Source organism: Mercenaria mercenaria, unplaced genomic scaffold, assembly GCF_021730395.1.
Source record: "Mercenaria mercenaria strain notata unplaced genomic scaffold, MADL_Memer_1 contig_3285, whole genome shotgun sequence".
In the NCBI taxonomy this organism is placed as follows: Eukaryota; Metazoa; Mollusca; class Bivalvia; order Venerida; family Veneridae; genus Mercenaria; species Mercenaria mercenaria.
This window is the reverse complement of record NW_026461409.1, coordinates 36,505-50,410: the sequence shown is the minus strand read 5'-3', so window position 1 is coordinate 50,410 and position 13,906 is coordinate 36,505. Positions and strand designations below refer to the sequence as shown.

General features: G+C 38.2%; 1 protein-coding gene across 1 annotated transcript; it reads right to left on the bottom strand.

Annotated features, from left to right (window-relative positions):
- Positions 1–9,688: 9,688 nt before the first annotated feature.
- Positions 9,689–12,393, bottom strand: LOC128552911 (uncharacterized). Its single transcript, XM_053533986.1, has 2 exons — positions 12,242–12,393; positions 9,689–10,490 (listed from the first exon to the last, which is right to left on the bottom strand). Exons 1-2 carry the CDS (start codon positions 12,257–12,259, stop codon positions 10,065–10,067), a joined length of 444 nt encoding a protein of 147 aa, XP_053389961.1. The 5' UTR covers positions 12,260–12,393; the 3' UTR covers positions 9,689–10,064.
- Positions 12,394–13,906: the final 1,513 nt, after the last annotated feature.

The following is a 13,906-nucleotide window of genomic DNA, read 5'->3' as shown; positions in this document are numbered from 1 at the left end:
CCAACCCTAACCTAACCCTAACCCTAACCCTAACCCTAACCCTAACCCTAACCCTAACCTAACCCAAACCCAAACCCTAACCCTAACAAGAATTTTGGGTAAAAACACTTTTTCTCTCGAAAATTGTTCATACTTTATTTTTAGGGGTTATTTGGGATGGAGAGCACGAATCTGATACTCTTTTATCGCTATCTTGTCTCCTTCTTTGGAAACTTTGGTAGGGTGGGCTGTTTTCAAGGTTTAATCGTAATTTAAGCCAAGTTTGGGGGAGTGATTCTTTAAAAGCCTTTCAGGTACGGATATGAAATTTCTGAACTGATTAACAGGGTGGTTATCTTTGAAAAGAATAAAGTATGGTGTTGGTTTCGACTCTGGTAGAGTACAGGGGTGGGTCTGAACCTTGGGGAATTTTAACTTTTCACCCAATTTTCACAAAATCATTTTTTTTTCTTCAAAATAGTTCATACTTTGTTTCTAGAGGTACTTTTGTATGCTGAACACGAATCTGAAATCAGTTTATTGATATCTTGTCTACTTTTATCATAACTATGGTTGGGTGGACATAGACGTGAGAAACATTTTTGGCGCACTGAAATGACCACTGGGTTCGGACTGGGTCTCGGATGCAACCAGTCTTGGTACCATTGGCAAGATTATATCATGACACGTCTGATGGCATCAGATTTTCTTGGTCATCGGCCTTACTTTGGTCAAGTTGGGGCGGAAAACTGCCCCAAGAGAGTTTAAAATACCATTTTTGACGCATTTGAATGCACACAGGGCTCGAACCAGGTCTCTGAGATAGTCTGTCGCGGTACCGTTGCAAAGGTCTTTTCAAGACACGTCTAATGGCTTCGTATTTGTTGGGTCAATAGAATTACTTAAGCCGAGGGGTGCGAACCCAACCCAAGAGGCAGTTGTGGTAGGCTAAAACCGCCATCGGGTCCGAGCTTCCTATGGTTTTTACAATTAGCACAAGCTGTGTCTCAGGGGTGCGATCGAGAGATAATTCCCTAAGGCTTAACATTTTTGCACCTTTAACGTTCTCCTTTGACCATTTTTAAAATTGGAACATTTCAAAATTGCAAAACGTAAAATAGCCCTTGGACTATAAATGACCAAAACCAAAAGTATGGCCAATAGACCGGAATTTTTTATTTCAATAGACGCGTCTCGACGAGACCTTTCTAACGGTACCGAGATTTTTCGGCTCCGACTTGCGGTTCGAGCTCAGCAGCCAATCAAAATAACCGTATTTTTCCGTTTTTGCACCTTTGGTCAATTTCAGTTTCCCTTGCCAAAATTAAGGTCAATGACCCAGGAAATGCGATGTCATCAGACTGGTAATTAAAAATCCTTTCCAACGGTACCATAACAGGCCGTCTTAGATTTACTGTTCAAACCCGGTGGTCGATCAAGTGAGCCAAAAATGGCATTTTTTGGTCTCTTAGGCTGATTTTCCGTTTTTGTCAGGTTTTCTTGGCCAAATTAAGGTCGATAACATAGAAAATGCGATGCCAGAACACGGATGATTAAAAATTCTTTCAAATGATACCATGATAAGCCGTCTCCGATTTAATGTTCGAACCCAGTGGTCATTCAAGTTAGCCAAAGGTGGCTTTTTTGCTCTGATATGCTGATTTTCCGTTTTGTTCGTTATTGTCGTGATTTTGGCGAAGTTTGGGGAAGTGTTTCTCTAAAAGCATGTAAGGTATTGACTTGAAAATTTCAATATATGCAATTTCAGTGGAATTAAAGCAGAAATGATGGATTTTAATACAAAATTCTATGCCAGAAAAAGAAAAATGTGCAAAAATTTGGCATATGTTGATAGGTAAAAATTCTTAGAAAATACCTCCTTTCAAAAAGATTAAATATAATACATTGATTCTGTAGAACAGTAATCTCACTTACTTTCTGCCAAGTTTCATAGCTATTGGACAACTAATAACAAAGATAGACTGGTTTCAATTACCAAAATATCTGAGAAAAATAAAAAATCTGATTTTTTTCATCATTTTCAGTGTACTTAGGCCATTCTGTTCTGCTTTTCTGCACATATATCTTTGAATTCATAACTGATTTGTATATAGATATAGACAAATTATCAATATATGCAATTTCAGTGGAATTGAAGCAGAAATAATGGATTTTGATACAAAATTCTATGCCAGGAAAAGCAAAATGTGCAAAAAATTGGCATATGTTGATAGGTAAAAAATCTTAGAAAATACTTCTTTTCAGAATAGATTAAATATGATACATTTATTCTGTAGAACAGTTATCTCACTTAGTTTCTGCCAAGTTTCATAGCTATTGAACAACTAATAACAAAGATAGACTTGTTTCAGTTACCAAAATATCTGAGAAAAATCACAAATCTGATTTTTTTCATCATTTTCAGTGTACTTAGGCCATTCTGTTCTGCTTTTCTGCCCATATATCTTTGAATTCATAACTGATTTGTATATAGATATAGACAAATTATCAATATATGCAATTACAGTGGAATTGAAGCAGAAATAATGGATATTGATACAAAATTCTATGCCAGAAAAAGCAAAATGTGCCAAAAATTGGCATATGTTGATAGGTAAAAAATATTAGAAAATACTTCCTTTCAGAATAGATTAAATATAATACATGGATTCTGTAGAACAGTAACCTCACTTACTTTCTACCCAGTTTCATAGCTATTGCACAACTAATAACAAAGATAGACTGGTTTCAATTACCAAAATATCTGAGAAAAATCAAAAATCTGATTTTTTTCATCATTTTCAGTGTACTTAGGCCATTCTGTTCTACTTTTCTGCCCATATATCTTTGAATTCATAACTGATTTGTATAAAGATACAGACAAATTATCAATATATGCAATTTCAGTGGAATTGAAGCAGAAATAATGGCTTTTGATACAAAATTCTATGCCAGAAAAAGCAAAATGTGCAAAAAATTGGCATATGTTGATAGGTAAAAAAATCTTAGAAAATACTTCCTTTCAAAATAGATTAAATATGATACATTGATTTTGTAGAACAGTTATCTCACTTAGTTTCTGCCAAGTTTCATAGCTATTGAACAACTAATAACAAAGATAGACTGGTTTCAATTACCAAAATATCTGAGAAAAATCAAAAATCTGATTTTTTTCATCATTTTCAGTGTACTTAGGCCATTCTCTTCTGCTTTTCTGCCCATATATCTTTAAATTCATAACTGAATTGTATATAGATGTAGATAAATTATCAATATGTGCAATTTCAGTGGAATTGAAGCAGAAATGATGGATTTTGATACAAAATTCTATGCCAGAAAAAGCAAAATGTGTCCCAAGAGAACAGAAAAGGCAACATCTGGCTCACTCAAACGGTCACAGGGCTCGAACTGGAACTCGGAGCCGGCTGGTTGTGGTACCGTTGGAAAGATCATTCAAAAACACGTCTGATGACACCATATTGATTAGCTCATTGTCAATATTTTGGCCAAGGGGGGCGGTAAACTAGACTAACAGACCAAAAAAGCCACTGATGGCTCACTTGACCGACCACTGGGTTCGAACAGTAAATCTGAGACGGCTGGTCGTGGTATCGTTGGAAAGAATTTTCAATTACGCGTCTGATGGCATCGCATTTCCTGGGTCATCGGCCTTATTTTGGCAAAGTGGGACCAAAAATACCAATAGGTGCCACAATGGCTAAATATGGTTATTTTGACCGGCTGCTGAGCTCGAACCGGAAGTCGGAGCCGACTGATCGTGATACCGTTTGAAAGGTCTTGCCGAGACGCGTCCGATGGTATCAAAATTTTTGGATTATCGATCGCCATTTTGTTTTTGGCCATTTATAGTACTTGGGCTATTTTACGAATTTAAGTTCTGAAATGCTCTGATTTTAGAAATATTCGAAAGGGCCTGTCTAACTTGCCAAAAAAATAAGCTTTCTGTACTCATCTGTCGATCGCACCCCCAAGACCCAAATGGGAAAGAATGTCAAGATCATAGGAAGGTTAAACTTCAATTCGTAAAACAGCCCATAAATTCTGTGCTTACCCAAGGTCGAACTGAAAACCAAAAAAATGTGATGCCATCAGACGCGTCCTAATGAGGCCTTTCCAACGGTACCAAGATTAGTCGGCTCCGACTTCCGGTTCGGACTCGGTGGCGGTTTTAGTCTACCACAGCCGGCTCTTGGGTTGGGTTCGCACCACTCGGCTTAAGCAACGCCATTGACCCAACAAATACGGTGCCACGAAACGTGTCTTGGAAATACCTTTGCAACGGTACCACGACCAACTGTCTCAGAGCCCTGCTTCGAGCCCTGCGTTCGTTCAAATGCGTCAAAAATGGTATATTCAACTCTCTTGGAGCGGTTTTCCGCCCCAACCTGGCCAAAGTAGGGCCGACGACCAAGAAAATGTGATGCCATCAGACGTGTTTTGATATAATCTTGCCAATGGTATCATGAGTAGCCATTTCTAGGTCACGGTTCGAACCCGACAGTCGTTTAAAGTGCCTCTAAATCAGCCATTTTCGACTATCGTGGACCGATTGTTCATCGGTCCTCTACGTTGTAGGTAATTCCAATGACCTAAAACATGTTGTGCCATCAGACAGACGTATCTGTGTAAGATCTTTCCAACAGTACCAAGACTGGTTGCGTCCGAGTCCCAGTCCAACCCAGTGGTCGTTTTAGTGCGCAAAAAGTGTTTTTCACGCCTATATTGAGGCGTTTTACAGGTCCCCTCGGCCAAATAAGGGACGATGACCCAGAAAATATGATTCCATCAGATGAGTCTTGGTTTCAACTTTCATATGGTACCCCAACTGACCGTCTACAAGTCTGCTTTTGAGCTCAACGGCCATTTTTCTTTGCCAAAACTTGCATTTTTGGCACCCTTGGAACGGTTTTTCTAGTCCCTTTCATCAAACTAAGGTTGATAACCCAGTAAATATGGCGCCGTCAGACGCATCTTAGTCAAACCTTTCCAACAGTACCAAATTAGAGTCACAGTGCTCTCCATTGGTGCCAGGGGTATCAGAATGATCAATTGAAGCCTAAAGACAGCCCACCCAACCATAGTTATGATAAAAGGAGACAAGATATCAATAAACTGATTTCAGATTCGTGTTCAGCATACAAAAGTACCCCTAGAAACAAAGTATGAAATATTTTGAATTAAAAAATGATTTTGTGAAAAATTGGATGAAAAGTTAAAATTCCCCAAGGTTCAGACCCGTCCCTGTACCCTACTTGAGTCGAAACCAACACCGTACTTTATGCTTTTCAAAGACAACCACCCTGAGGTGACTCCATAGGTCAAAGCATGTCGCCGAAGGTCAATGAGTAGGGTTCGGATTTAGAAGTTATCAAATATTGACCATATTTCAAGAGGATTTCTACCTGCTCTGAGCCCAAAAATATCACACCTATACCGATTTGATACATAAATATGTAGCTATGGGTCCTGGCTATCGATTCAGACTATATTCAAGTTTCTGGGATGACTCCATAGGTCGAGGCATGTCGCCGAAATTCAATTAGTAGGGTTCAGAGTTAGAACATATAAAATTTTGGCCATATTTTAAGATGATTTCAACCTCATTTGAGCCCAAAATACCACACCTATACCGATATGATACATAAATGTGTAGCTGTGGATCCTGGCTATCGATTCAGACTATATTCACGTTTCTTAGGTGACTTACGTCGCAGTATGTCGCCGAAAGTCAATGAGTAGGGTTCAGAGTTAGAACATATAAAATTTTAGCCATATTTTAACAGGATTTCAACATACTCTGAGCCCAAAAATACCACACCTATACCGATATGATATATAAATGTATAGTTGTGGGTCCTGGCTATCGATTCAGACTATATTCAAGTTTCTGAGGTGACTCCATAGGTCGCAGTATGTCGCCGAAGGTCAATGAGCAGGGTTCGGATTTAGAAGATATCACATTTTGACCATATTTTAACAGGATTTCAACCTGCTCTGAGCCCAGAAATACCACACCTATACCGATATGATACATAAATGTGTAGTTGTGGGTCCTGGCTATTGATTCAGACTATATTCAAGTTTCTGAAATGGCGCCATAGGTCGAAACATGTCGCCGAAGTTCAATGAGTAGGGTTCGGATTGAGAAAATATCAAATTTTGACAATATTGTAGGAGGATTTTAACCTGCTCTGAATCCAAAATACTACACCTATACCGATATGATACATAAATGTGTAGCTGTGGGTCCTGGCTATCGATCCAGACTAAATTCAAGTCTCTGAGGTGACTCCATAGGTCACGGCATTTAACAGAAGGCTATTGAGTAGGGTTAGGAATTAGAACATATCAAATTTTGACCACATTTTAAGAGGATTTCAACCTGCTATGAGCCACAAAGCCCCCACCTATACCGATATGATACATAAATGTGTAGCTGTGGGTCCTGGTGATAGATCCAGACTAAATTTAAATTTCTGAGATGACTCCATAGGTCACAGTATGTCGCCGAAGGTCAATGAGTAGGGTTCGGATTAAGAACATATCAGATTTCGGCCATATTTTAAGAGGACTTCAACCTGCTCTGAGCACAAAATACCACACCTATACCGATATGATAAATAAATGTGTAGCTGTGGGACATGGCTATCGATTCAGACTAAATTCAAGTTTCTGAGGTGACTCCATAGGTCACAGCATCTCGCCGAAGGCCAGTGAATAGGGTTCGGATTTACAGCATATCAAATTTACACCATATTTTAAAAGGAATACAACCTGCTCTGAGCCCCAAATACCACAACTATACCGATATGATACTTAAATATGTAGCTGTGGGTCCTGGCTATAGATTTAGACTAAATTCAAGTCTCTGAGATGACTCCATAGGTCACAGCAAGTCGCCGAAGGTCAATGAGCAGGGTTCGGATTAAGAAAATATAACATTTTGACAATATTGTAGGAGGACTTCAACCTGCTCTGAGCCCAAAATACTACACCTATACTGATATGATACATAAATGTGTAGCTGTGGGTCCTGGCTATCGATCCAGACAAAATGAAAGTCTCTGAGCTGACTCCATAGGTCACAGCATTTAACAGAATGCTATTTAGTAGGGTTAGGAATTAGAACATATCAAATTTTGACCATATTTTAAGAGGATTTCAACCTGCTATGAGCCACAAAGCCCGCACCTATACCGATATGATATATAAATTTGTAGCTGTGGGTTCTGGCTATAGATTCAGACTAAATTCAAGTTTCTGAGATGACTCCATAGGTCACAGCATGTCGCCGAAGGTCAATGAGTAGGGTTCGGGTTAAGAACATATCAAATTTTGACCATATTTTAAGAGGATTTCAACCTGCTTTGAGCCCAAAATACCACACCTATACCGATATGATACATAAATTTGTAGCTGTGGGTCATGGCTATCGATTTAGACTCATTTCAAGCCTCTGGGGTGGCTCCAGCGGTCACAGCATTTAACAGGAAGTCATCTGGAAGGTCCGAAATCATAACATATTCCCAATTTAACCATATCTTAAAAGGTTTACGATATAATTAAAGCCCCAAATAAGGGACGATGACCCAGAAAATATGATTCCATCAGATGAGTCTTGGTTTCAACTTTCATATGGTACCCCAACTGACCGTCTACAAGTCTGATTTTGAGCTCAACGGCCATTTTTCTTTGCCAAAACTGGCATTTTTGGCACCCTTGGAACGGTTTTTCTAGTCCCTTATATCAAACTTAGGTTGATAACCCAGTAAATATGGCGCCGTCAGACGCATCTTAGTCAAATTCGACTTTACGAAGTATATGGAGAGCTATCCTACTCTCCCTGGCGTCGGCGTCTTTCTGTGTCCCCGCCTTGGTTAAAGTTTTTTACACTTTCTTTCTTTCCTCCTTATCTCTGTAATTGATGGATTTGCTTTGGATTTAAAATAGTTATTCATCATCATTACCCACAGCATCTTGCATAAGGGCCATAACTCTCACACTAATATTTCATTTTATTCCCCCTTTTTACTTAGAATTTCAGGTTAAAGTTTTGGTGCACTTCCACTCTACCTCGGTTACTTCTTTATAGATTTGATTCAAATTTAAAACAGGTGTTCCGCATCATCACCCACGTCATATGACACAAGGTTCATAACTCTAGCACCAATTTTTCATGAATTATCCCCCACTTTTACTTAGAATTTCAGGTTAAAGTTTTGATGCACTTTCACTCTATCTCGGTTATTACTAAATGGATTTGATTCAAAATTAAAATAGTTGCTCAACATCACTCGCATCATATGACATAAGAACCATAACTCGTGCACCAAAATTTCATGAATTATCCCCACTTTTTATTGAGAATTTCAGGTTAAAGTTTTGATGCACTTTCCTTCTATCTCAGTTATTATTAAATGGATTTGACATAAACTTAAAATATTGTTCCACCTTATCACCCACATCATATGACAAGGTGCATAACCCTGGCACCACTATTTCATGAATTATGCCCCCTTTTACTTAGAATTTAAGGTTAATTTTGATGCATGTTCACTATATCTCTCTTATTACTAAATGGATTTGATTCAAACTTGAAGTAGTTGCTCCACATCATTTAACACAAGGTGCATAACTCTTGCAACAATATTATATGAATTATGCCACCTTTTCGCTTAGAATTATACTTATTTAGTGTTTTGATACATTATATCTTTATCTCTCTTATCACTTCATACAGTACTGTATTTTTGACATAAACTCGAGCTATTGTGTAATATCTTCATCCACAATTGGAGTCATTAAACACTCCAGTGACAGCTCCAGCTTCCTCAGATGTGCCCAGTTCCACTATCCAGCACGAAATAGTCGAGTCCGCTGTCTCCTGTGACAGCTCTTGTTGTGTTACTTGTTGTGAAAAACCTGAATGAAGTGATACATTTGTATTTTAGCATTACTTCATCTCTTGATCAATTTACTCTACATTCACACACAGTGTGCTTACTACTAGAGTGCATTTGCTGTTTTTAAAGTGCATATACAATAAAATCAAAGTGTATTACATGTCCATGTTTCCAGTTATACATGTAGTTGAAAATAAATATTAGACAATATCTTGTTTATGTTATTACTCGAAATAAACAACCAAAAAAAAAAAACAGTTGCAATTTCTCACTTTTAGAACCGAAATTTCTAACAAACGGAATTAACTATGACTGAATTAGTTGTCATTAATAGGGTATAATGGCCACCTAAGATCTGACTTGGTGACAAGCCAAATTGTAATATGTTTCCCAACTGTGAGGGAAAAACTTGTAAAGGGAAAGAACTCGGCCGATCGGGAGGGAACCTGGCGTGCTTAAAGCAAAGCAATCCAGTTACAATAAGCAACTTTCAACATGTCATTATGCTTAAACTCAGTTTCCACAATACAACAAGATGGACTAAATGGCATAATCTGATATCCTCCCTTACACCACTGGTGACGTGGTCGAGTATTTCAAGACGTTGACTTCACAGATAAGTAAACTGCCTGCCGAAGATAATTGAAATACTGTTGAAACAGGCTTAAAACTGGATACAGCCGATCAATAAAACATACGAAGGTTTCTAACATTTATATATATATTTTAAAGAACGGGTCTCCTTAAGTCCTCTTAAAGGAGTACAAAATATAAAGGGGACCAACTGTTATATATATTTTTACTCTACACTTTTTTGGATGAAAACATACAGGAATAAAATAGAAAGTGAGGGAGATCCACTAATATTACATATGCGGTTTATTCAGATTCTGTCCAATGATAAATATAAAAGAACTCAACCGGTTTCACTGCTTGTGCAGATTTTCAGGAGTAAAAATGTATATATATGTGACAAGTACCATCCTATAATATGTCGGAAAACACACAGAGGTGTCACTACTAGTATCTTTGGAACAATTCTAAGCTTTCCTGTGGTATAAGAAGTTGTCATATCTTCTGCAAGAATGTTCTGATGGACCAAACAATGAATAGATTGAAAATGAAGAACTATTATATGACTTTAAAGTAAATACATGAATTTCAAACAAGATTAATTTCATCAAAATCAAAGTTGAGTGGGTTCCATTTTCTCCATGTACGTTTTATCTTCTCATCAAGACCACATAATACTGACTTTCGCTTTACCGTAAAGTCTGGTTCTAGCTTTTCATTGAAAGTAAACAAAAATCTGTTTTCTGCCGATCCTGAATACACAATACGTATATTACATTCGTCGTCATAAAACTTGAATTCTGCATTTTCTAATGTTTTCTCTGACTCATTTTCTGTGACGGATATTGCCAGCTGAAACAATCGCCGGAGCCCAGCATTGTTACTGTCGTCCTCTGTGCCTTCGTTTCCACATAAACTTAGCATACGTCCACCAAGGACTCGTTTGTTGATTTGTTTGCATTCATATGATGTTTGCTTGACTGCCCGTATCGCAGTTGGTACATTTTCAAAACCCTGAGAATATAGATTTATCCTTTAGTAAAGTTTATTTGTTTATTTGGGTTTTACGGCGCACCAACACTTATATGTTATAGGTTATATGGCGCCAAACAGGACTACAAAGTTTGGTTTCACATCTCATTTACATCGAAATAAAAAACATGAGGTATGGAATCAAAATTTGTATACCTGCTGGAATCACAGGGTTACAGCAAAACCAAGTGTTAAGACCTTATGAGTCGCCTCTTACGATCATGCAAGGGTAAGGCAGTGGTTCCAATTCTTTTCATACACAGATCATCCCAGAACCACACGGGACCCTTTAGTAAAGTTCACTGTAACCTTGGTCTAAACATCTGGTCAACAGTTTCACTGTATCAATATACTGCTGTGCAGGTTTTAGAGCTGTCTCGGTTTACTAGTATTTTGACTAGAATTAAAACGTATCTCTAAACAATCTAGTTCAATAAACAAAAAAAGGTTCGTTTAAATTTTCTGCTGTTTTAATGAAAATGCCCTTCACAGTTTTTATGAAGTACATTTACCGTAGTAAACACATTTTGTCAAGACATTATGTTTTACTACTATCTAGCAGACATTTATTGTTTTTAAATATTTCGTGCAGATAACGCGAAAATGCCAAAAAATCCGGTTATCATCTCTTGCGGAAACCGGTTTTTCTATATCAGCAACTGTGACCTTGACCTGGGTAACCGATATACAATCCCAACCTTTGTTTTAATACAAGTACAAACCAAGTTTACTGAGAATAGATCAGTTAGTCTCTTGACCCTATGGCATTTAAATGGCTATTTTTATAAGAAACAAGAGGGCCAAGATGACCCTGAATCACTCACCTTAGTAATATGAGCCACATGTTTCTAATAGCAAACTGAGGCTAAAATATTAGAAAGTAGGTCAGTAGGTCACATTCATGGTCACTGGAAGACAGTTTTAAGATTAGATTAGTGTGCAAAACTGTTCATGTCATCCAAATTCTAAGGCTGTATCTTAAAAAAACAAGGAACAGGTCAGTCGGTCAAGGCCACAGGCAAGGGATCCCTAATCGCTTGGGTTATCAGGTAATTATAATCAAACAGTCTAGGAAATATGACTTGATGATTTTTGAAGTATTTTTTCCTCCTATATAACTCATAATTATAAGAAGTGACCAATAGGGCGGGGCCTCTTCACCCCAGGGGCATAATTTGAACAAAATTGTTAGAGATCCACCAGGCAATGTTACATACCAAATATCACATGCATAGGCCTTGAACTTTCAGACAAGAAGATCTTTTTTTTCCCAATATAAGTTTATAGACAGTACGAACATACGAAATGTTACCCCTACATGCATCAGTAGATTAAACAGTTAGGGGCCTCCGTGGCCGAGCGGTTAATGTCGCTGACTTCAAATCACTTGCCCCTCATCGATATGGGTTCGAGCCTCACTCGGGGCGTTGAATTCTTCATGTGAGGAATCCATCCAGCTGGCTTACGGAAGGTCGGTGGTTCTACCCAGGTGCCAGCTCGTGATGAAATAATGCGCGGAGGGGCACCTGGGGTCTTCCTCCACCATTAAAGTCGCCATATGACCTATCATGTGTCAGTGCGACGTTAAATCCAACAAAAAATTAAAAAGTTACAATATAATTTTGTTTTTGAATTAATTAAGTAAAACATTATGACTATCACGAACGGCTCTATATGAAAGCATCGGACAGTTTAACATTTTTTTCAGCACGTTTAATATAAACTTTACATACCGTTTTATTCTCCTCCATTTTAGTCTATTCTCCCTGTATTAAAAGTGTCGGGTAAAATCCTGTCTAACTCGACTTAAAATAATTGTTATGTGTTCTTTTATTGCCGATATTGTGAACTGGATATTGATTTATATTCAGATCAATCAATATGGTTCATAACAAATATATAATAGAGACCAGTATTTTCTTTTACAATACCTTTTGTGCATAGGAAATGTAATAGATACCAGCTGAAACGGTGTATGATTGAGATAGTTGTTATGAAATACTTCGCAACAATTGACTGGTTTTGTGTTCATTTCGTCAGTAAGTCGTAAATTATATTTGCATTTACTTTGCAACTGTTTTTGTAAAGTCATGAAAAACTATTTAACACGTGATATAATATTGATACGGCTTTCAATATGTAGATATATCTAAAAGTAATTCACTCCTGTTTAAAAGTAATCAAAGATGTTACATTAAAGTATAAAGTTGAATCTACGAATGACTAGCTTTTGTACAATTTGGAAGTAATGAAACAACAAGATGGCCATAATGGCCCTACCTATTTTGCTCACAAGAGTCGATCTCAACAGCCTCGGTAGCCTAGTGGTAGAGCGTCCGCTTCGAGTGGGGGAGGTCGTGGGTCCGATCCCCGGCCGCATCATACCAAAGAAGTCAAAAATTGTACTAGTAGCTTCCTCGCTTGGCGCTCAGCATTTAGAGAATAGTGCTAGGTCTGGTCAGCGCGGTGTCAGTATAATGTGTTATTCATTTTTATTTTATTTATTTGGATTATATGGCGCCAAACAGGTGACTCGGTGGGGTATCATGCCACGTGTCTACGGCGTGATATTCCAGTGAGGCAGTACTATAAAGTTGGGCATTGTGCTCACTACTACAAGTAGACACCGTCGTTTATACGACTGAAAAAGAGTTGATCTGGCCTATGACCTAGTTTTTCACTCCACATAACCCAGTTTCGTACTTGACATAGATATCATAAAGGCAAACCCGCCCGCTTAGCTCAGTAGATAAGAGCGTTGGTCTACGGATCGCGGGGTCGTGAGTTAGATCCTCGGGCGGGGCGAATGTTCTCCGTGACTATTTGATAAACGACATTGTGACTGAAATCATTAGTCCTTCACCTCTGATTCATGTTGGGAAGTTGGAAGTTACTTGCGGAGAACAGGTTTGTACTGGTACAGAATCCAGGAACACTGGTTAGGTTAACTGCCCGTCGTTACATGACTGAAATGTTGTTGAAAAACTAACCCCAAAGCAAATAAACAAATCATAAAGGCAAACATTCCGACCAAGTTGCATAAAGATAAGGTCAAAACTGTGGCCTCTGGACTGTTAAAATGTTATTCCGGATCCTTTGATTTTACCGGATGACCTAGTTTTTGACCTCGCATGACCCAGATTCTATGTTGACCAAGAGGAAATCAAGACAAACATTCTGACCAATTCGCAGGAGTTTCAAACTTGAACCGTGGACTCTAGAGTGTTCACAAGGTTTTACCTCAATTTGAACTACTGGCATAGTGTTTGACCCCACAAAACCAAGTTTCGAGTCTGACCCAGAAATCATCAAGATCAACGTTTTGACCGAGTTTCATAAACATTGGGTCACACCTGCGGCGTCTGGAGCGTTCACAAGCTTTTTCATTCATTTGACCA